Genomic DNA, 23,575 nt, shown 5'->3' with positions numbered 1-23,575 from the left:
TGTGTAATGATGGAATCATATATACCCGGTTAATTAATCATTACTTGGTTCAACTCGTAATCGCAGCTAATAGTGATGATACAAGGGAAACATAGTGAAGTAATAGTAACTAGTAACCAATTAATAGACAAATATAAACTTTTAATATTACTACTACCGATCGCATAGATATATAAGCGCAGATGCATGAAAAGTAAATATTCTCAAAAACATGTAACAAATGTCGGAAACAAATGTGATACAAAATCGCTACTATGAACAAGAAAAGGGTGCCATGCATACTGTACATGATGATTTTCTATATATAATATTTATATCAAATATAATATGATAAAAATATAATCAAAATTATGGAAGTAACAATCAGCATCTTCTACTTCCTAAGAAAAACCCATGGACCTGTTCCTGTTCCCATCCTGCAAATATGGTTTAGACACTTATCAATTTTAATTTAATTATATATTAATATTAATTAATTACGTAGTAATAATATATTAAAAACAGGTTCACTTTTGATGTAAAACATAACTAAAGTTACCTCCATATGCCTGCAAGTGCACGTAAGCCCATGAAAATGGATAACGCGATCCAGATTCCAACAAAACCACCAGCTTTGTAAAGAGCAAATATTGACCCAATGCTTGCTATCGCCACTACGATCTAACATGGGATACATATGTTGAGATAAGCTTAATATATGCGGAAAAATAAATAAAGAAAAATGATGGTGTTGGTGGACAAGAATGGTGAATTGCTAACCATGGAGTATGCAGAATAAGCAAAATCAGAAGCCCCAAAGTTAACTCCATCGAATATGAACGCTATTGAATTAATTGGTTGAGTACCAGCAACAAACTGATCACAAGAAAAGTTCGTATGAATAAATGGTCAAAATTACGAAAAGTAAATAAATAAATAAAAAAATGATTGGAGGTTGATTAACGTACCGGAATGCCTATGGTAATGATGTGTTTAACATTTATGTCTTTTGTAAACATCCCTGAACCAAACTGCAATCCTAGTCCAACAAGAAAGGCGAGTCCTAGACCCATTATGAATCCCATCTGCAAATTATAACATTCATCTCTATGAGTTAGCTTTTTCATGTAAAATATAAAGTAAGCAATAGATTTGCGTATAAATGGGTAAACAATATATGGTTTTTCCTGTTCAGTACGCAGTCTAGCCGGGTTATTTCGTGATAGTTTGCTACCCTTTTGCCTAGCCAGCCAAAGAGATTAGGACCCCATCACTAGGCTATCGTGGATGGTTTTGCGTATGATAACTCGTTTTAGGAATGAAGTGTTGAATGCAATAGAAAAAATATATTATCATTATCATCTATCTAAATTACCTCTTAATAAACAAAGTTTGATAATAACCATAAGCTGCAGATATACCTGTAGTACTCTAGCTGCAGCTGCTGTTGCCTTCTCATAGTTCTTTTCAGCAAAAGATGTAGCAATTATCGCCTACAAATGTTAATTAGAGGTGTTAGTACTAATCTTTCGAGGTTCCATTTATGATCCATTTACTTATCTATACATTAATTTGGGTTATGATCTATCTTACACGGGCCAAATCTAAATAGTCAGCTAACAGCAGAACGGGTCAAAAAGGTTGAAAGTCATACTCATCACAACATAACTATTAGTAAATACAATCTCCTATGTTCTTTAGTTTGTCATCACAAACCATTTATGATGATGAAATGAATAAAAGCGAATCGACACGAACAGATTTTTACCTGTCCAGCAACCGCCAAACCATCAGCAAGAAGTGAAGATGTTAACCAAACTTGTAAGCAAATTTGGAACGCAGCCATTGGCGTTGTACCTAACCTTGTAGCCAATGATGCAGCCAACGTCACACAGCTGGTTGCAGCTAACACCTTAAAAAGTAACAACAAACCTGCATATATAATAACCACCAAATTTAATGAATTCAACGGTATTGCATATTGTCAATCACTAAACCATTTTTAAGTGTTCAAACGATAATTAGATAGGATTAAGGGTTACGTACCATTTTTAAGAAACCGACTCAACTGCAAAGCTTTCAAACTTGGAGGCAGTAGATCAACTTGGTTCATTAACTTGACTAACAAGATTATCGATATTAAGTACCTGCAAAACAAAGACCACATGAATCAGTCACGAGACAGTTATGAATATATAACTGTATTTTGAAGTTGATTAATGAGTAAAAGATGGAACAGTTACTGGGAAAGCACATGTGCAATGGCTGCACCGCTAACTCCTAAATTGCAAACGAATATAAGAATTGGATCCAAAATTATGTTTGCAACGTCACCAATAACTGCATTCGAACACAACAATATGTTAAAACATTAATCAGAAAACGTACTGGAGTCAATATTTAAAATCAAGAAAGGATAAAAATTTTGTACCAGTGGCATATAAGGGAGTTTTAGTATCTTTAAAACCACGAAAGACCCCTTGCATTGCTAACGAAAGTAGAACTGCTGGTGCTCCGAGCGCACGCAATGTTAAATATTTATGTGCAGGTAACAACATTTTCGAACCCTGTAATATAATTAAATTGAAGATTTATTTATTTAACCGGTACATAATACTATGCACAAAGTACTACTTGAATGAAGATACTTACATGTCTTACTCCCATCAAGCTCAAAAGCGGTTCAGCAAGAAAGACAAGTAGTAGCGTTTCAAGTATACCAAGTACTGCACCAATGAGCAGAGCAGTTGATGCTGACGGGATATTTCGTTTTTTTCTTTTGAAAGTTGACTTTTTTGGAGTAATCGTCACATGATTCGACGGACTTGTTTTAAAACCTGATCAAGACACATAAGATCATGAAAACATGTTTCGTTTTGTAATGTGCCATAACATTGTCAAGAGAATACACTTGCCATCTTTTAATGCCAACTCCTTTTTGTCGTCCTTAATTGTCGAACCATTTTCTAAGTTTTCAACTTTCACATCATCTGTCATGAGTTCTTTTGTCTCCTCTGTATTCTTCGAACTTTTATCTTCGTTCTCAACTTTGGGTACTTTACTTTCGAGTCTTTCTAAAGTCTCTTCCTCAGCAACAAAGGAAGTTGTGATACTTACTAGTGGGAATATGGCTACTTTCGACACTTGGTTGAAAATAGCAATAGATACTCCAACTGCAGCAATTTCCACTGGGCCTATACACAAGAATAAATCATTTTAGAGATTACAAACTGTAAATATCCGTGGATTAATGTATGTATTCGTGAGAACTTGCTTTTCAGAACAACATTGAGTTTTTTTTTTTTTTTGGAGATGAGTAAGAGATTGTAAAAGTAGATGAGCTAATTAAGAATGCACACCTATATGACCAATGAAAGCGGTGTCAATTAACGAAGCAACGGGATCTGCAGCAAATGCCATGGCTGCAGGTACCGCGATAGTAAGTATTTCTTTTCCAAGCGAATCCATCTTTAGGACGAGCCTACAAAACCATTACATATAACTATAACAAGTCTAGTACTCGAGTAACTTATATAAAATTGGAAGTTCAGTAACCGAGCATGAGATCTCATTTCATCATATATACCTAATATCTTTGAAGAAAACAAAGATGGGATGTGGTTTTTTTGTCTCTATGGGAGCTACACTGTTTTCCTCAGCCATGGTCGAAAGACGAATTGTATGCAAAAACTTGAAAAAAATTGGAACTTGCAGACGCTTAACACTCAAAATCTGCAAACTGCATTCATAAATGATCAGAATGTGTTGAGTTTAAGTATGTGTAACACAATGTAGCTATAGGCAATGTAGTAGTAGCATGGATGAATAAATTAAATCATGGTAATGAAATGTGGTACTTAATTACACTAATACAGTAATCATAAGAAGTTAAAACTGAGAATTAACAAAAACAAACAAACAAACAAACAAATGTCATACAAGGCTCGCCGACTCAGATATGGACTACGTAGAAGCCTCTATCTGATATTTTTTAAAGCGATATAGCGATGTTAAGAACGCGACAAGAATGTATCAGTATGCAGTAAGACACTTCTTGATGACATACTGCAAGTCAATTTAAGGAGCTGTAAAAGCACATATAACCTCCCCTGGATGTCAGATTAAGTTAGAAAAACTATAGTCTCCTGTTGACTACCCGTTTCAATGCGAAATTTCCAATGATGCTTCCATCAAGATCTCTACACCTAACCCGTGTCGGTGTTTAAAAGAATGAACTGAAACTCGTTTGTTTATAACCTTTAATGGAATGTTTCTGTTCTGAATGCTAAATCATTCGGCATTCAACACGTTTATTTGTAATCTCCGAATTACAAATGATGCTCTTATCAAACAACTATATTCTTTTATTTTATAGTTAATATACGTTATTTTTATATTAGTTAAAGTGTGTTTTATAATGGTTATCAAACAATCAAACAACTAGCTAGTTAGTCACACTAATAATGTTAAACATGCATCTAACATTTCAGCAGTATTATATATGAGCAAATGTTATACCTATAATCAACAGCTTTTAAGATCATATGACCAACTTTCAAAAGTTAACATGTACTTTACCTTGGTCTCACACGTGTCAGTCTCTCATTGCTTTAAATATAAACTCATATTGACTACTTATCAATTATTGTTATAATTTAGTAGGCTTATAACTACCTTTAGTGGTTTGATTCTTGATGTTATAATTCAGTAGGCTTATAACTACCTTTAGTGGTTTGATTCTTGATGTTATAATTCAGTAGGCTTATAACTACCTTTAGTGATTTGATTCTTGATGTTATAATTCAGTAGGCTTATAACTACCTTTAGTGATTTGATTCTTGATTTAGAATACTAATAATGAAGTGTAAGAACAAAGATGATAATGGAGAGAAAGAAAGAAACACTTTGTAAGTGTGAGAAATGGTGCAAGTTTAATGCTTGCATTCATGAGTATTTATAGCCTAAAATCTCAATATAAAAATACATACTTTGTGTACCAAAATTGACTATATGTATACACCAAAATTGACTATCCATATCTATATTATTATTATTATTATAACACTCCCCCTTGGATAGCAATTTTATTTTGTTGAAGATCAACTATAAATTACTGCCTCGTTAAAAACCTTGCTAAAGAAAACCCAGTGGGAAAAAACTTTAGCTAAGGGAAAAAGAGTGCAGCATGGAGTTGACTCCCCCTCAAGTAGACATCGCTTCAGCTGTTACATCTTTTGAACATGTCTCATGCCAATGTTATGAACGTGTGTTCTGAAAATAGCAGTTGGAAGTGCTTTCGTGAAAAGATCAGCAGAGTTTTTGCTAGATTGCACATATCTCATTTCAATCTGGTTGTCCTTAATGAGATTTTGAGTGTATGAGAAGAATCTAGGTGGTATGTGTTTTGTTCGGTCACTTTTGATATACCCTTCTTTCATCTGTGCTATGCAAGCTGCATTATCTTCATAGATAGTTGTTGGACTTTTATCGCGTTCTAGTCCACAAGAATCAGTAATGAGTTGTGTCATTGATCTCAACCAAAAACATTCTCGAGTAGCTTCATGTAATGCAATCACTTCGGCATGATTTGACGATGTAGCAACAAGTGTTTGTTTTTGAGAACGCCATGATATTGCAGTACCTCCATTTAGGAATATATATCCAGTTTGAGATTTAGCTTTATGTGGATCAGATAAATAACCTGCATCTGCATAACCAACCAAATCTTGTTTTGATTCGTTAGAATAAAATAATCCTAAATCAGTAGTTCCTCGAAGGTATCGAAATATGTGTTTGATCCCATTCCAGTGTCTTTTGGTAGGAGCAGAGCTGAACCTTGCCAACAAATTAACTGCAAAAGAAATGTCAGGTCTTGTACAATTTGTAAGATACATAAGAGCTCCAATTGCACTAAGATATGGTACTTCTGGTCCAAGAATGTCTTCTTGATCTTCACATGGACGAAATGGATCAGCTTCAACATTGAGCGATCTAACAACCATAGGAGTACTTAATGGTTTTGCCTTGTCCATATTGAAACGTTTCAAAATCTTTTCAGTATATGTTGTTTGATGTACAAGTAAACCATTAGGCATATGCTCAATTTGTAAACCAAGGCAATACTTGGTTTTTCCGAGATCTTTCATTTCAAATTCTTTCTTTAGAAGTTGAATGGCTTCATGGATCTCTTTATTTGTACCTATGATGTTAAGATCATCAACATAAACAGCTATGATCACATATCCGGATGTTGTTTTCTTAATGAAAACACAAGGGCAAGTAAGATTATTTGTATACCCTTTGCTTATCAAGTAATCACTTAATCGGTTATACCACATACGTCCCGATTGTTTTAACCCATATAAAGATCTTTGTAATTTAATCGAATACATTTCTTTGGGTTTTGCATTTGATGCTTCTGGTACCTTAAATCCTTCAGGTATCTTCATATATATATCACTATCAAGTGATCCATATAGATAAGCAGTCACAACATCCATGAGATGCATTTCTAAATTTTTAGAAACTGCCAGACTGATTAAGTACCTAAAAGTAATTGCATCCATAACAGGAGAATAAGTTTCTTCATAATCAATTCCCGGTCTTTGAGAAAAACCTTGAGCTACAAGTCTAGCTTTATACCTTGTAACTTCATTTTTCTCATTTCTTTTTCGGACAAAAATCCATCTGTATCCTACAGGTTTCACATCTTTAGGAGTGAGAATGATGGATCCGAAAACTTTTCTTTTATTGAGTGATTCTAATTCAGCTCGTATTGCTTCTTTCCATTGAGCCCAATCATGTCTATTTTGACATTCAACCATAGATGTTGGTTCTGGATCATCATCATTATTCATGATGTCATATGCAACATTAAATGAAAATTTCTCATCAAGATTTTTCATTTCATTTCGGTTCCATAATATTTTTGAATATGCATAATTGATTGCAATTTCTGTATTGACATCATCAATCTCCTCTGCAGTAGGAGTACTGATTTGTGGTTCTTCTTGAACACTTTCTTTTACTTCATTATCAGCTGATTTTCTTTTTCGAGGATTTTTATCCTTTGAACCGATTGGTCTTCCACGTTTCTGACGTGGCAAAGATTCATGAGTGACGTTATTGCCAGCTTTTGGAATTTCAATTCGAGCTGGAGTATTTACTGCTGGTATATATGATTTTGTCACCGTTTTTGTATCTGTAAATGCATCAGGCAATTGATTTGCAAGTTCTTGTATATGCATTATCTTTTGAACTTCTGTCTCGCATTCTTTTGTGCGAGGATCAAGATACTTTAATTGAGGTTCACACCATGAAACATCATTTTCTTTATTTTTCATTTCTCCCCCTAATCTAGGGAACAATGTTTCATTAAAATGACAATCAGCAAAACGTGCTGTAAAAACGTCACCTGTCATAGGTTCAATATACCTTAATATTGAAGATGTTTCATATCCAACATATATTCCCAACCTCCTTTGAGGACCCATTTTTGTACGTTGTGGTGTCGCAATTGGAACATACACTGCACAACCAAATGTTCTAAGATGGGAAATATTTGGCTCTTGACCAAAAGCAAGTTGTAGGGGGGAATATTTATGACTTGCACTTGGTCTGATGCGAATCAATGCAGCAGCATGTAAAATTGCATGACCCTATATAGATACAGGGAGTTTTGTTCTCATTATCAATGGTCTAGCGATTAACTGTAAACGTTTAATCAATGACTCGGCTAAACCATTTTGTGTATGCACATGAGCAACAGAATGTTCAACAACAATTCCTATAGACATGCAATAGTCATTAAATGCTTGAGATGTAAATTCACCAGCATTATCAAGTCTCACCCTTTTAATGGTGTAATCAGGAAAATGAGCTCTCAATTTAATAATTTGGGCAAGAAATTTTGCAAATGCCACATTACGGCTTGATAACAGACAAACATGAGACCATCTGCTAGATGCGTCTATTAGAACCATGAAATATCTAAATGGTCCACATGGTGGATGAATTGGTCCACATATATCACCTTGAATTCTTTCAAGAAACATTGGTGATTCTTTCTCAACCTTAAGTGGTGAGGGTCTAGTTATCAATTTTCCAAGAGAGCAAGATGTACATGGAACCATTGTATCATGATGGATTTTTCTATCCTTTAGTGGATGTCCATGAGTACATTCAATAATCCTTTTCATCATTGTTGATCCTGGATGGCCTAATCTGTTATGCCATAAACTGAATACACCAGGATCAATATATTTTTCGTTAACTACCATATGTATTTCTGGTACATTTATATGTGTATAATGTAATCCAGAACTAAGTCTTGGCAGTTTTTCAACCACATGACTCTTGTCAGTGATACTTAAATATTTCTCATTTTCTGTTGTCACTGACTGATAATCATACCCGTTAAGGTATATGTCGGAGAAACTCAATAAATTTCTGCTTGACTTGGGAGAAAATAAGGCATCATTTATTAAAAATTTTGTACCATTTGGTAGTATGAAATTTGCCTTTCCTATCCCTTTTATCAAGTTAGCAGGTCCTGATATTGTATGTATAGTTCCTTCCGTTGGTTTTAGATCAATAAAATATTTCTCGGATTTAAGTATAGTGTGTGTAGTTCCACTGTCTGCTATACAGAGATCTCCACCACTTGATTGATGTTGTATTCCAGCAAAATTCATATTGAACTTCATATATAAGAAATAAATAGTGAGTACATTAATATTACACAATATTTTAAACGCAAATAGATAGTACTGAAACATTTAGCAAACATAATGACAAAGACAGACGATATTAAATCGTTTATTTTTCAAAAGACACACAACTTAAACATTCAAGAAATCTTCATATAAATCAGATGGTTTCTCAGTGACTGTTGGATCAATATTATCCACAAAATTTACTTCCTTTTCTTTACCTTTCAGCGAATCCTGATACATCTTAACAAGATGTTTAGATGTTCGGCAAGTATTAGCCCAGTGGCCCATTCTACCACATCTGTAGCAAGATTCTTCAGAATTTTTAGAAGAATTTTCTTCAACATCTTGTTTAATGGGCTTGTTTTGTGGTTGATATTTATATTTTCGTGGATTACTATTTCTTTGACCACCACGGCCACGACCACGACCACGTCCACGCCCATTACCATTACCATAAGGATGGTTTCTACCATAGTTATGGCTTTTGGCATGATGAAGGTGATGGTTATTATAACCACGACCTTGCCCGCGTCCTTGTCCCTGTTTATAATTATTTGCAGTATTTGCTTCAGGGATTGCAAGTGTACCAGTAGGACGGGATTGCTGATTTTTCATTAATAGCTCATCATTTTGCTCTGCAACTAAGAGATATGAATTAAGTTCAGGATATGTTTTGAACTTTAGCATTCTCAAATTTCTTTGCACTGTGATGTTTGCAGCATTCATTGTGGAGAAAGTTTTCTCCATCATGTCTGCATCACTAATTTCATGTCCACAGAATTTAAGTTGTGAACATGTATTATACAGAGCTGAGCTGTATTCATTTACTTTCTTAAAGTCTTGGAACCTTAATGTTCTCCATTGTTCCATTGCAGCTGGAAGTAAAATTTCTCTTTGATTATTGAATCTGCTTTTGAGACCTTCCCATAAAACATGGGGATCTTCTACAGTCACATAATTATTTTGTAAGCATTCATCAATATGTTGATGAATAAAGCAACATGCCGTAGCTTGTTCTTTTTCAGAACAAGTGTTGTTTTCATTTATGGTTTCAAGAATGCCCATTGATTTAAGATGCATTTTTACTTTTATAACCCATGGCATGTAGTTGTTTCCAGTTGATTCTAAAGGAGTAAATTTAAGCTTTTCCAGATTCGACATTTTCTATTATCAAAAATTAAAACAAACATCATGATAAATTAGAGTCAATTTATATTCATAAGTATATAAACATTAAACATAAATTTAATATAACATAAATGATAAGTAGGTGACAGTGTCGACCATGTGTAAGCAATCATAAATAAATGTTATATAACAAAAATATAAATATTAGTAAACATAAATGAAAATTTGGCGACAGTGTCGACCATATATTTTTTCAGGTGGTATAACCGACCTATATCATTCTGGTGGTATAACCGACCATATATCATTTTGGTGGTATAACCGACCATATATCATTTTGGTGGTATAACCGACCATATATCATTTTGGTGGTATAACCGACCATATATCATTTTGGTGGCAGAGCCAACCATATTTAGTATTAAGATTATCGTGCTGATAACGTGTTATAATTCAGTAGGCTTATAACTACCTTTAGTGGTTTGATTCTTGATGTTATAATTCAGTAGGCTTATAACTACCTTTAGTGGTTTGATTCTTGATGTTATAATTCAGTAGGCTTATAACTACCTTTAGTGATTTGATTCTTGATGTTATAATTCAGTAGGCTTATAACTACCTTTAGTGATTTGATTCTTGATTTAGAATACTAATAATGAAGTGTAAGAACAAAGATGATAATGGAGAGAAAGAAAGAAACACTTTGTAAGTGTGAGAAATGGTGCAAGTTTAATGCTTGCATTCATGAGTATTTATAGCCTAAAATCTCAATATAAAAATACATACTTTGTGTACCAAAATTGACTATATGTATACACCAAAATTGACTATCCATATCTATATTATTATTATTATTATAACAATTATCAGTTATTATAATTAATAATTAATAGTTATAGTTATAGTTATTATATGATAACGTGTCAAGAAAAGACTCACAAAGTATACCTCCCCCACTCAACATTCCCTACTAATCTAGAATAATTTCATTGTATAGGAAACAAACATGTAATTCTTGGGATATTAAAGATTGTCAGAAATTGGACCTCGTGAGATATTATAAGTTATGCATAAAATAATTAGGCAAAAGATATATATGTGTAGATTCTCCCCTAGATAACACCCACTTTTAAGTAATTATCAACTTGTAATTGAATAATCAAAAACAATTATTCAAGGATGTAGACATACTCATAAGTAACATAACTTCAAATGAAAGCAACAGAAACATCATATTCAAGCTGCCATTTGTTGATCAATGAACTTTAATTCATGTTCTACAACTTTATGACTAACTGGTCAGTGTAAATGCAAACAAAAAATTAACTATAGTGTACATGATTGGTTAACTACTTAACGAATTCAGACATGCTCGTGTCTAAATTCAATTCAAAATCCGCTGGAATCCAATTGAATTCCGTGAGTCAAACGGGTCAGTACTTCATCATTATCATCATACATCCTGTTCATTTATGAGTAGTCGATCTTCTTCACTAATAATATAAAAATGATTTTATTAGAGCGCCATATTTAACGAATTTATGTGCAAACGGTCTCAAAATCCAAAAACCGCGTATAAATTAGGTCCATACAAGCTTGTTGGGTTCTTCCATTTTCATAATTTCATGCTTTACGCTTACTTTCTAACTTGAGGGTAATGTAATGTGATTAAGATTCATAGTTGATTGATGTTTACAACTATGGTTACGTACAAATTTGTTCGGCCAAATAAGGTTAAGCAATGGATGTAACGTTGTGTGGAACCTTTAAGTAAAGCAGTGTACTAAGGGTACCATAACATAGTAGTGCTAATTAAGATTACAAAATCAGCTTTACATAACATACAAAATGTAGGTAAGGTGACACATACTCTACACAAGGAGTTCGACATCTAACAATGAAACACTTATTCGTTAATTTTCAAAATCTCGTAACGATTTTCTACTTCTTAAGAAATGACCATGGACCAGTTCCCGTTCCCATCCTGCAAGCATGCAGAGATACAAACTTATAAGCGAATCATAAATATTTGGTTATTAAATGTTCATTTAATGATTTGGACAAGTGGTTTGTTGTTGTTCACTTAATGATCGCGACTCGTTTACATCGTGAAATAAGTAAGATGGAACACCCAACACGAATTTATCCATGAATATGCCACGATAGGGCTTGAATGCCCCACCTCTTTGGTTGAAAGGCTCCTCGAATACTGCTAGGCTATAAGTCCTTTGGTCAAAGACGATCGAGGCTGTCAATTTGGGGGCTAGATGATGGGTCAAACGTTAGTGCATCGAAACGAGTTAGGTCGGGTTGGGCTAACCCACAAACAGATAAACGGTAAACGAATTTTAGGTTACCCAGGGAGGGTGAGTCTTTTTTTACTTGGTTGTACTCGGTCTAATTTGCGACCTTTTACATGTCCACATCAGTATGTGCGGCTAATGAGGTTCGAATATAAGATCTGGTAAGCGCATTGATGCCTTACCATTAGTCCACCTAGGTGATGGTTGTGCTGATCCACAAACATTTTGTAATATACTTTTAAAACTTTGTAAATTTGACTTTGCTAAATATGATTCCATATGCTATAATCTTACAAAAATCATCTGCAATTTTTTTTTTTTTAATAAATAGGAGATTTCGGAGGTTTCGATGCATTTAAATACACTATGGAAGATTATATATATGTTCGGTCACTGTTTTAGTAATATGCTTAGGATTTACAGATTTAATGCCTCAGAGATAAAACGTAAGAAGGTTACCTCCAAATGCCTGCGATAGCACGTAATCCCATGAAAATGGATAAAGCGACCCATATTCCTACGAAACCACCAGCTTTGTACAACGCCAATAATGATCCAATGCTCCCAATCGCCACTAAGATCTAACAAGACAATATTCACATAAAAAGTTAATATAAATTTAACGCATATGAAAAAGCTGTCTCTAAAGTGGTCAATACTAACCATCGAGTACGCAGAATAAGCAAAATCAGATGCCCCAAAATTAACACCGTCGTAAACAAATGCTATTGAATTGATTGGTTGAGTGCCAGCAACAAACTGATTGCAGGAGACATTATAGTTAAATGAAACAACCATAACAATGATACAAAATAAATCAAACCGGTTGCAGTTGATAATTAAAAAAGGATAGGATAAATACCGGAACACCTATGGTTATTATGTGCTTAACATTTATGTCTTTAGTAAACACCCCAGAACCAAACTTCAACCCGAGTCCAACAAGCAGCGCGAGCCCCAGACCCATTATGAATCCCATCTACAAAGTTGCAACATTTTTCAAGAGTTATACTTTTACGTACACTTGATGTGTTAATATCCAACAAAAATAAAAAAAGAAGATTGATAAACAACTTTTTGTTATAAGGACAGGACATGAATTCATCAACCATCATCTATATTTGATATAGTTAATAACCATACAAAACAAGCATACCTGTAACACTCGAGCTGCTGCTGCCGTTGCCTTCTCGTAGTTCTTTTCAGCAAATGATGAAGCAATAATCGCCTACAAAATCCCAAGTAAACCATATATTGATCACCTATGTGTAGGCCTTTAAGACAATTTGGAAGATATTGATCAACGCATCCTACTAACTAGAAGATATTGAGAAAAATCGATTATACTTGTGCTAAAAGCATGTAAAGGATCAATATTTACAAATTGACTATTTGGATGATGATATATCAAAAAAAAAAAAAAAAAAAATCTACCTGTCCAGCAACGGCCAAACCATCAGCAAGAAGAGAAGACGTCAACCATACTTGTAGGCAAATTTGGAATGCAGCCATAGGCGTTGAACCTAACCTTGCAGCCAATGATGCAGCCAACGTTACACATATGGTTGCTGCTATTACTTTAAACAGTAACAGAAAACCTGCACAAAAGCCACCAAGAATTGTAACGGTGTCCGATGATTATATAGCATAACTTTAATATATTTATCATGTTCTAATTATCTAAAGTGGGGTACCAATTTACTATCACAATTGGAAAATCTTTGCATACCATTTTGAAGAAACCTACTAAACTGCAAAGCTTTAATACTCGGAGGTAGTAGGTCAACCTGTTGCATTAATTTGACAAACAGGATTGCCGATATCAAGTACCTACAAAATAAGAGACCGTGTTTAGTCACATTTTGTAGTAATAATGCGAAAAATATATATCGAACAAATATGTCAACTTACTGGGAAAGAACATGGGCAATGGCTGCACCACTAACTCCTAATTTGCAGGCGAAGATAAGAATTGGATCCAAGATTATGTTTGCTACATCCCCTGCAACTGCATTAGGAACGTAAAGATGTAAACGCCGTTTTTAAAACGACCACGAAAAGTAGTTGTGTGATCAACTCATACCAGTTGCGTATAAAGGAGTTTTAGTATCCTTGAAGCCCCGAAAAACACCTTGCATTGCTAACGAAAGTAGAACTGCCGGAGCACCGAGTGCACGTAACGATAAGTATCTATGAGCCGGTAATAGCATTGGAGAACCCTATTTGATTATAAAAAACATGAGTGAGATATTGATAACATTACTAAAACCTAAAGACAAAAAACTACTAGGACGTAGAGTCTTACGGTTTTTACACCCATCAAACTTAATAACGGTTTTGCTAAAAGTACAAGCAGTAGCGTTTCAACAAGACCGAGCACTGCACCGAAGAACAATGCAGTTGATGCAGAAGGGATATTTCTCTTTTGTCTTTTGACCTTTGACCCGTTTGAGTTGCTTTCGATAGTAACCACATGCTTGCATGGACTTGTTTTGAAACCTGATTAAAAGCAAAATCATGAATACAACTTATTGATGTGATAAATTTATAGCTTCATTTATAATCTTGACATACTGTTATTATCTGGTGCCAATTCGGTTTTCTCATCCTCAACTGTCGAATCATTTTCCAAGTTTTCAAGTTTGACATCATCTTGCTTCAATTCGTTTGTCTCCCGTTTACTCACCCAAGTTTTCTCAAGCTTGGTTGATTCACTGTTTATTCTTTCGATCGTTTCTTCCTCGGCAACAAATGAAGTTGTAATACTAACAAGTGGGAATATGGCTACTTTCGACACTTGATTGAAAATAGCAATAGATACCCCAACAGCAGCAATTTCAACCGGGCCTATACATAAAAATAAATGTTTTAAAAAATGATACACTCGCACAAAACTAAGTTACTTGCTATAATACATACCAATACGACCAATAAAAGCAGTGTCAATTAAAGAAGCGATAGGATCAGCCGCTAATGCCATGGCTGCCGGTACAGCAATTGTAAGTATTTCCTTTCCAAGTGAGTCCATCTTCAAGACAAGCCTACAAAATTATTAAAAAAGAAAAAAAACATAATAATTAAGAAAATAACACAGTTTCAGTGAAAATCTAACGACTCGAGGATTCATAAAAAATGAACACCGTCATCAACAAGTATGTAGTGCGTAAAGTACAAATTTATGAACCATTTGAGGGAGGTACCTAAGATCTTTGAAGAAAACAAAGATTGGAAGTTTGCAATTTCTCTCTGATGGAAGCACAACGCCATCTTCGGCCATAGAAGGGAACAACGTGAAAACTTTGGAGTCCTGAACGTGTAAGATCCAAAATCTGTATGATGCATACATACATGTTAGTAGCATTTTTAGAATGTGCTCGACAACGTAGCTAGTTACCTATAACCAGCATAATCAATGTACAAATAGTGATATCAATGTTTACGATTTTTCAGCTAACAGCATGCAAGAAGTTAAGGGGTAAAAGGTTTCATCTCATGTAATAAACCAATGCATCTAAAAAAGTTTTATGCAATGTACGTAAACTCGCATAAGGACTTACTGCAGACCTATATCAAATACAAACCAAGGACACTACTTCATGACAAATTCTACATCAATACAAGACTTTTAATAATCGATATTACAAACCTGGCTTTGATTCATACTATCATTACCGACATTCAATTCAAAAAACTAAATATGATATCCAGATTTAAGGACCAACATAGAAACAGCATATTACAAAGTTCTCAAATTTAAGATATCCAGAACTACAGCCTCACTCAAACAAGTGTACCCGACCCCCCCCCCCCCCCCCCCCACCCCCCCACACACACAAAAAAAAAAACCCACCACCAAGTAAACTAAATGACACCATAAACACTTTTTTTTTAACCGGTTCTTGAACAGGAAAAACATATACCCGAAATATGGGAGATATTTTACTCGTATGTACACATTCTAACCGAGTTATCGACCCCTTTCTGAGGTCCTCGAAAATTGTCATATTATATTAAATTTAAAAGCCATAATTACTAATAATACAAAAGATGCCGCCCTCAGATACCACCTTCTTTGAAGTGAATTCCAAACTTAACTCCAAATAATCTTTACACAATCCACGAAAATAATGCCATTATATTGTATGTATTAACACTTCGAAAGCAACAGAAACATCATGGTCATAGAAAACCCTAAATATTTGCAATTTATTAAACGAAATTACAATCAACAATTCAGAATCCCTAAAACTTACTGAAAATGCAGGAGTGATCATACATACAATCATTTTCTCTCTTATACAGCATTATTATATAATTGTTAGGGTAAAAAATAGAAGGTGAAAAATGTATAAAGATGAAATTTTTGGGAGGTTTTCAAGAAATTGAGAATCAGAATTGATCAAAGTTTGGATGAATGTGTGTAGTTTTGGTTTCATTTCGATTAATTTATGGTTACGGGATTCAATTATAAAAAGCAAAACCCTAACAGCATAAAGAGCGGGCGAAATTTCCGACAGTATTCCGGTCTGGAAAGCTCGCGTACAGCAACTCCTTACGGCGTTCTAAACGGCGTTCCAGTGAACCATCGCCATGAATCGTCGTACTTTTTGTCACATTGCATCCAACTTTTTTTTGTGTTAAAGAATGCAGATGGAAGTATTTCTGACTCTTTTTAGTTAAGCAGTGTCATAAAAATGTGTTAATTTTAAAATCGGTTGGTTATAAATAACTTTTAATTTTAATTTTAAATTTTTTTTTTTTTTTTTAACTTTCTTGTTTATAGTTTATTTTATTAATTATTAATTTATTAAAATTAAAATAATTACTATATTAATTACAGTAATACTTTTTCGTTAAATCTTATATTTGTTTTCTTTAACTTTCTTAAAAAGCAAAATATATCTCAAAGTATGTTATGTTTGGTATAGAGTTTTAGGAGCTTTAAACTTTTATGAAAAAAATATTTATATACTAAAAAGTTTCTTTAATTTAGAATAGCTTAGAAGAAAATATGGAGGACAAAATTTAATAGCTTAAAACTCCTAGATCTAGCGTTTAAAAAAACTCATAATTTTTTCTCATGTTAATTTTATTTGTAACAGCTCCAGTTAATATGTTAAACACTTAAATACATTTAAAAATTTAACAGCTACAAGCTATCAGTTATTAACTACCAGTTACCAATAGTTTTACCAAGCCCGTTATAATCCGACTCAAGCTCCTCATTTTCGTCCTCATCCCAAAGCGTGAAATCGTTAACGGCCTCCTTCATCTTAAACTTTTTAGTCTTCCTCATATGTAACTTTTTATTATTATCAACCTCGTGAAGTCGTAATCCTGAACCCTTATCTTGCGTTTTACTGTTGCTGATTCTTGTTCTCCGCTCCACCTTAAGGTTGACGTGGGTGTGGTAAATTGTGGTGTTAAAATCTTGTTGGATGGCCTTTTTCATAATTTAGGGGTGTCGGGTGATGGTCATGTAACACCCTAGGTAAAACGTTCCCCGTAGCATGATATTGTCCGCTTTGCAGAGATAGGGACGTACCCTTGTCTCCCCCGTAGGTTGCTCACGGATTTTTCTTGGCGACCACACACGATGAACACTTTCCCAGGAGGTCATCCATCCTGATAGTGCTCTCGCCTGAGCACGCTTAACTGCAGAGTTCTCATGGGATCTGCTGCGCTTGTGGTCCCAAAACGCGTCATGCTAGGAAAGGTCTCCACACCCTTATATGGCATGCTTCGTTCCCCTCTCCAACTAATGTGGGACGGATGTAACATGGGTGTTACAATCCTCCCCCCTAATGGGACACAGCGTCCTCACTGTGCACGTTTGGTCCGGGGCCTGGCTCTGATACCATTCTGTAACACCCCAGCTTAACATGACCACAATATTGTCCGCTTTGCCCGTAGGCGCACGGCTTTTTCTTGGCGACCAAACACGACGAGCACTTTCCCAGGAGGTCACCCATCCTGGTAGTGCTCTCGCCCGAGCACGCTTAACCACAACGTACTCGCACTTCTACTCAGCCTGTGATCCCAAAACGCGTTGTGCCATTTAAGCGTGAGTATTACCTTATAATCCCATGATCACTCATGTTCGTGGGCGATGTGGGATTTGCCTAGGGTGTTACAGGTCACTCCATCAATTTTAATCAGGATGATTTCGGTAAGGGTTCGGGTTCCTTTAAGAATTCGTGTAGTGTTGAATTTAGAAAGGACGTCTGATCTCATCGTTTGGATAAGCCTCCTATTATGGGGTCAGATGGTTCCCATCTGTATTTGATTTTCTGGTTGACGCCTCGTCTTCGGGTGATGTCGTAAAGGTTATGGCCACTATCGAGTCAGGTGCAGTTCCTGTCAGTGTTCTTCAATCCATGTGTGATGTTGTGTGTTCGTTGCAAGGGTGGAAGGGAAATGATTAATCAGAAAGACAGAGGTAAGAAAAGGAAACATCACGGGCTCAAAATTGGAGCGTTTTACCTACTTAATGAATAAAATCATTTCTTACTCGAAATTGGAATGTTTTACCTACTTGTACGGCTCTTACTATTGGTTTGTTTGTTTAGGTTTCTCCTCTAGGATTTTTTATGCATGTTTCTATGTCATTATGCTTTGTTGGGTCGTCGGGTTGTTAGTATCTTTTGAGCTTTGTTTTGTGCGTTTTTAGTCATGTTTTGTGTTTGGTGAGTTCTTATCAAGCTTTATTTTCTTTCTGTTTATCTTTGATTAAATTTGTAATTTCTTAGGCCTTCATTGATTTTATGGAGGTCACTCTTTTATTTATTGAAATTATTGTTTTAAGCTGCAAAAATAAAATAATGCTAGTGAAATGACCAGTGAAACCACGAGTTTGTTTAAACGAAATAGTTTAATGATATATTTGAGGTATTAAGTGAACGTAAATGCTAAAGTTATTTAGTTTAATGACCCGTGAAACCACAAATTCTGACTAAGAAACTTGTCATTATTTTTACAAACATATTGATATAATTAACTTTGTCAAAATAAATGAACTACAATTATTCTCCCACCACTTTCTTCCCATTTTCATCACAATTAATATTCTTGTCATAAAAGCTACTTACAACATTTTATTGAGACATGTATTTCGCATACATATGTAACGTAATTAATCCCGTAAAGAGAACACATATTTGAATAATTTTAATAAAGTTTGCTCTAAAATTGAGTATTTATATTTTTAATAATAATTATTAGTAATAACAAATGCTTCTTTAAATTTTTTTAAAACTAAAATACAATTATTATATGAAGGTTGTACAATATGCTTCAAAGTTTGTACATGTGTTCATTGGGTATTTTGTAAAAGATTGTACAATTTGTTTTAAAGTTTGTACATATAATCATGTGGGTATTTTATCATAAGGTTGTACATAATGTTTCAAATATTGTACATATGGTCATGGGTGAGTTACCATAACGTTGTACATAATTCTTCAAATATTGTACATATAGTCATATGATATTTTATCATAAGGTTGTACATAATGCTTCATATATTATACAATTAACATGTTAATATTTTTATTAAAAATAATTAATTATTTTAATGATATCATCATGAGGGGCTTAATCTTTCTTCATCCTCATCGGAAGAATCAGTCGTAAACTCAAAATCTGATAGGTCTCGAGCTTGGCGAAACTTATCATACAGTCGATCTTTAATCCTCTTTCTGAGGCACAACTTCATAATCTCCTCAGCTCTTTTCATTCTAGCATCACATTTGCACACATAGCAGGTGCAATTCGGATTATCTTTTCCAGTACAACCTGCATTTCTCCTAGCAATTCTTTCTTCTTCAATTTCAGCTTCAGTTTTACCTACAAACACAACATTAGCTTAATGCGTATCTGCCGTGATGGACCAGTCACACACTTCATCAGCATACGTGGTCGTCAAGGCCTTAGATTGAGTAGACCCCGAAGATTCTTTCTCAACAATAACATGTTGTGGAGTAACTGAAATGGTTGTATTGTGAAAAGGATCAGAAAAACCAGTCTTGGGTGGCCTCGTGCAAGTCTTCTTAAAATGACCAAGCTCATCACAATTGAAGCATCTAACCTTTGACATATCAAAACCAAACTTCGAGTCTCGATTCAAACTCAAAGACCTCTGTCCGGTTTTCTTCAAGTACTTCCTAGCCCGTCTAACAATGCTACCCATGCAATAAAGTATATCCATCCTTTCGATATCGTCCTCATCAATCTGATCATAGTCTTCATTTTCAAGATGACTATTAATCACTTGTCCACTAATCATATCGTTGTATGAGTTAACAACAATAGCTGCCAGAGCCATATCTTCCTGAATTGATTCGATGGGTCTCTTCCTGATATTCTCAGTTTGAAACACAGGAGTCTGAGTCTGAGTCTGTTGAGAAGGAGAATTCTGAGTCTGAGCTTGTGATTTAGCATTAAAGTAGCCAGAATGAGATTGTGGAGCAGACATTTAAGAAGCTTTGCTGTAATATAAGCTGTTTGTAATGGAGCATGACCAGAAGATGAAGCTAAAGTGGATGCAGAAGCAACTACTGAACCAAGTCTCTTCCTCTTAGCTTCTACCTGAATATCCTTCTCCATCAACTTAGAAGTAAAAGCTGTCAATGTTAACGTATGACCTGATGTGCTGTACATGTTCTGAATCTTTTCAATCTCATGGTCCCACTTTTCTGGAAGACCATCTTTCAACACCCTGACTGCCTTATCATCAGGTACATCAATCCCATAATCCGCCATCTCTGCTACCAGTAAACGATATCTCTCCAAAGTTTGTCCTAGTGACTCTGATGGAAGAGCAGCAAATGCCCTCCATTCATCCTTCAATACCTTACCTTTTATTGCCCGATAAGTAGCAGTACCCTCTGTTGCAGATTGAAGGGCCAACCAAAGAGTATACGCAGTTTTGTTACGGTTTTTGAACTGCTGGAAAATGTCCTTTGACAACGCTTGCGTTAGCTGAGCATAACATCTACACTCAAGATTATATTGTTCACGCTCTGTAGGACTAAACTGTTGTGTTTCTTTGGGTTCACCATCACCTCCACAAGGCCAAACAAACGAATTCTCAATACATTCCCAAAGTCTAGAGTCAACACCATTTAAGTAAATAACAAACCTAACTTTTCAGTCTAAGAAGTCTTTAAGATTGTCAAGTCGAGGTACTTTATTTGTCGATCCAGATTCGCTTTCGTTAAGTAACAGTTTTTGTAGTCCAGGTGCAATTACTAACGCGCTATATTCATTTGTCACTTATTCATTAGTGTCCGACATGTTAACTGATTAAGTTTGAAAATAAAAGATTAATTAAGATCCTGATTAAGTCACACGGTCGACTATCTCTGACACACGGTCGACTCTATAAGACACACGATCGATTGTACTTATCACACGGTCGATTGTCTAACAAAATTTTGGCAGCACTTCGTTACTATATAAGCCTTGGGTATTGCAAACACACACGACCGATTGTCTAACTCTCACGGTCGATTGAAACTCTCACACGGTCGAGTGACAATCTCACACGGTCGACTGACTTAGGGAATCTGGCACGGCTCTAGTAAAACTCACACGATCGGTGGAACAATACACACAGTCGATCTTAGGACTCACTCGGTCGGTTGTCAGGACACACACGGCCGAGTGTGTTCTTGACAGAAGCTGGTCGACTATTAGGGTTTTCTAGACAAAAATCGATTTTGCAATCGATTATGGATGGAAAACTCAAAAACAACACGTAGATAACGAAAATAAGCACTCCAGAAATACCTTTTGACAATAAAAACACTATCAATAACGTGTAAACACAGATTAATAGACCAAAAACCTAAAAAACACCAAAAACACAAACTTTGACCCAAAAAACGATTTGATCAAGCAAAAACCAGAGACTCCAGCTCTGATACCACTTTGTAGACGATAAATCTATGGATCTTAGGTCGCTTGAACTCTAAACTAAAGGCGGAACACAATAGAATAGAGGTAAATCGAGATACGGGTCGTTTCGAGATCGAATTGGTCGAACCTAGTGCAAAACCTAGATTAGATCGACACCTAGACGATGTATTTCGGTGGTATTCGGTGTTAGGGATTTCTGGAGACGAGAAACAACGATTTGGAACAAATGGGACGAGTAACCTCATCAAAGAAGTCTAAACCCGTATATATACTGCAAGTCAGACACACTCGGTCGAGTGTGTCTGTCAGTCGGTCGACTGACTTACACAGTCGGTCGACTGTGTACACACACTCGGTCGACTGTGTGCAGTTTAACATATTGATTATTTAATAAACTAAGAACGCACAATCACCATAGTAATCAATAGTCACTAGTAAATAACATTACTACATAACCGAGTGTACTAAATGTAAGAATAAACTACGGCTGGGGATTCATGCACCAACAGTAGGCATGACAAAATCTCATAAGAGATTGTCTAGATGTTGTTCCGAATAAACGTCTTTTTTATTATAAGTCAAGTCATGGGAGAGCTTGAGCATTGAAACTGCATGAGAAGTATCTGGCAAGGCTATTAGTCAATAAGTCAGGATCTAAATCTATAACGTTGACTAATGATATATAAGTGGTTATTACCCATATTTAAGTTATTCTTGTCACAGTTTGTTACATTTCACCTTATAATTTTAAATGACGATACTATTTAGTATGCAGTCCTCGCAGTTGAATAATCCAAGTTCGTCACCCAGAGGCGGAGATAGAATTTTAATTTAAGAGAGACTCCACTTGCATATAAAGAATAGAAATAAATAGTATATTCTATAATAAAATTACATAGTCATTCTTTCTTTCTAATCGAATTATTTTTAGATGTAATAAAATATATCAAATAAAAACATTATTAACTTCTATTCATTTCCTTTTGTTTTTGTTTCATTTCTAGAGTTTCCTTTCAATTTCATTGAGTTTTTCTTTTAATTCCTCCCTAAAATGATTCACAAATATAATACATTTATTATTTATCTTTTCTTTTATATTTAAACTTCATTCATAATTTAAGTAGTATGTATTAAATAATAAAATACAGAGTATTTAAACTTTAACGTAAATTATTAAAGAAAAAAGACAATTTAAAAGAACCTTTAAAGAAAGTCGGGAATGATATCTCATTTTATTTCGGAATTTGTGTAGTAAGATCTTATAATTCCTTAGTTGCATTTCTAATGGTATTTTTATTTAAGTATAATTCGGGCTCGGGCTAATAAAGTATAGTTTGGCTAATTATAAAAAGCATGATAAGATTATTGGCTTGGTTGTTTCATATAAATTTCTCCAATTAAGATACCAGTTTCGAATGAGCGAGTTGGAGGTGGAAGAGCACCATGAAGTCTACCACTGGTCACCACCCTACTGTCTCTACCACTGGTCACCACCCTACTGTCTCTACCACTGGTCACCCCTCTAGAGTTTCT

General features: G+C 34.9%; 1 protein-coding gene across 2 annotated transcripts; it reads right to left on the bottom strand.

The window, feature by feature from the left end:
- Positions 1 to 208: 208 nt before the first annotated feature.
- On the bottom strand, positions 209 to 16,633 carry LOC139843810 (protein DETOXIFICATION 43-like). 2 transcript variants are annotated; one of them, XM_071833966.1, is made up of 26 exons: positions 16,612 to 16,633; positions 15,325 to 15,453; positions 15,044 to 15,165; positions 14,699 to 14,971; positions 14,430 to 14,623; positions 14,208 to 14,343; positions 14,036 to 14,132; positions 13,854 to 13,954; positions 13,559 to 13,722; positions 13,281 to 13,352; positions 12,987 to 13,103; positions 12,788 to 12,883; positions 12,584 to 12,705; positions 3,566 to 3,718; positions 3,339 to 3,460; positions 2,895 to 3,173; positions 2,632 to 2,816; positions 2,411 to 2,546; positions 2,223 to 2,319; positions 2,026 to 2,126; positions 1,748 to 1,911; positions 1,401 to 1,472; positions 948 to 1,064; positions 760 to 855; positions 539 to 660; positions 209 to 416 (listed from the first exon to the last, which is right to left on the bottom strand). In XM_071833966.1, the coding sequence occupies exons 1-26, from the start codon at positions 16,614 to 16,616 to the stop codon at positions 374 to 376; spliced, it is 3,315 nt and encodes a 1,104-aa protein (XP_071690067.1). In that variant the 5' UTR covers positions 16,617 to 16,633; the 3' UTR covers positions 209 to 373. The 2 variants fall into 2 exon arrangements, with proteins under 2 accessions (XP_071690067.1, XP_071690068.1); XM_071833967.1 differs by lacking the exons at positions 209 to 416; positions 539 to 660; positions 760 to 855; ... (8 more) ...; positions 3,339 to 3,460; positions 3,566 to 3,718 and adding an exon at positions 11,434 to 11,805.
- Between the last annotated feature and the right edge of the window lie 6,942 nt (positions 16,634 to 23,575).

This window comes from Rutidosis leptorrhynchoides, chromosome 4 (assembly GCF_046630445.1).
Source record: "Rutidosis leptorrhynchoides isolate AG116_Rl617_1_P2 chromosome 4, CSIRO_AGI_Rlap_v1, whole genome shotgun sequence".
Classification (NCBI taxonomy): Eukaryota; Viridiplantae; Streptophyta; class Magnoliopsida; order Asterales; family Asteraceae; genus Rutidosis; species Rutidosis leptorrhynchoides.
Note: the sequence above shows the minus strand (reverse complement) of the source record. Positions and strands in the feature narration are given on the sequence as shown.

Bases quoted from the DNA above. Each gene is read 5' to 3' on its own strand.
- LOC139843810 (XM_071833966.1), bottom strand. The intron at 14,972-15,043 runs GTATGTATTATA...TTTTATGTATAG, and splicing joins TGCTTTTATTGGTCGTATTG to GCCCGGTTGAAATTGCTGCT. The intron at 1,473-1,747 runs GTAAAAATCTGT...TAACATTTGTAG, and splicing joins GTTTGGCGGTTGCTGGACAG to GCGATAATTGCTACATCTTT.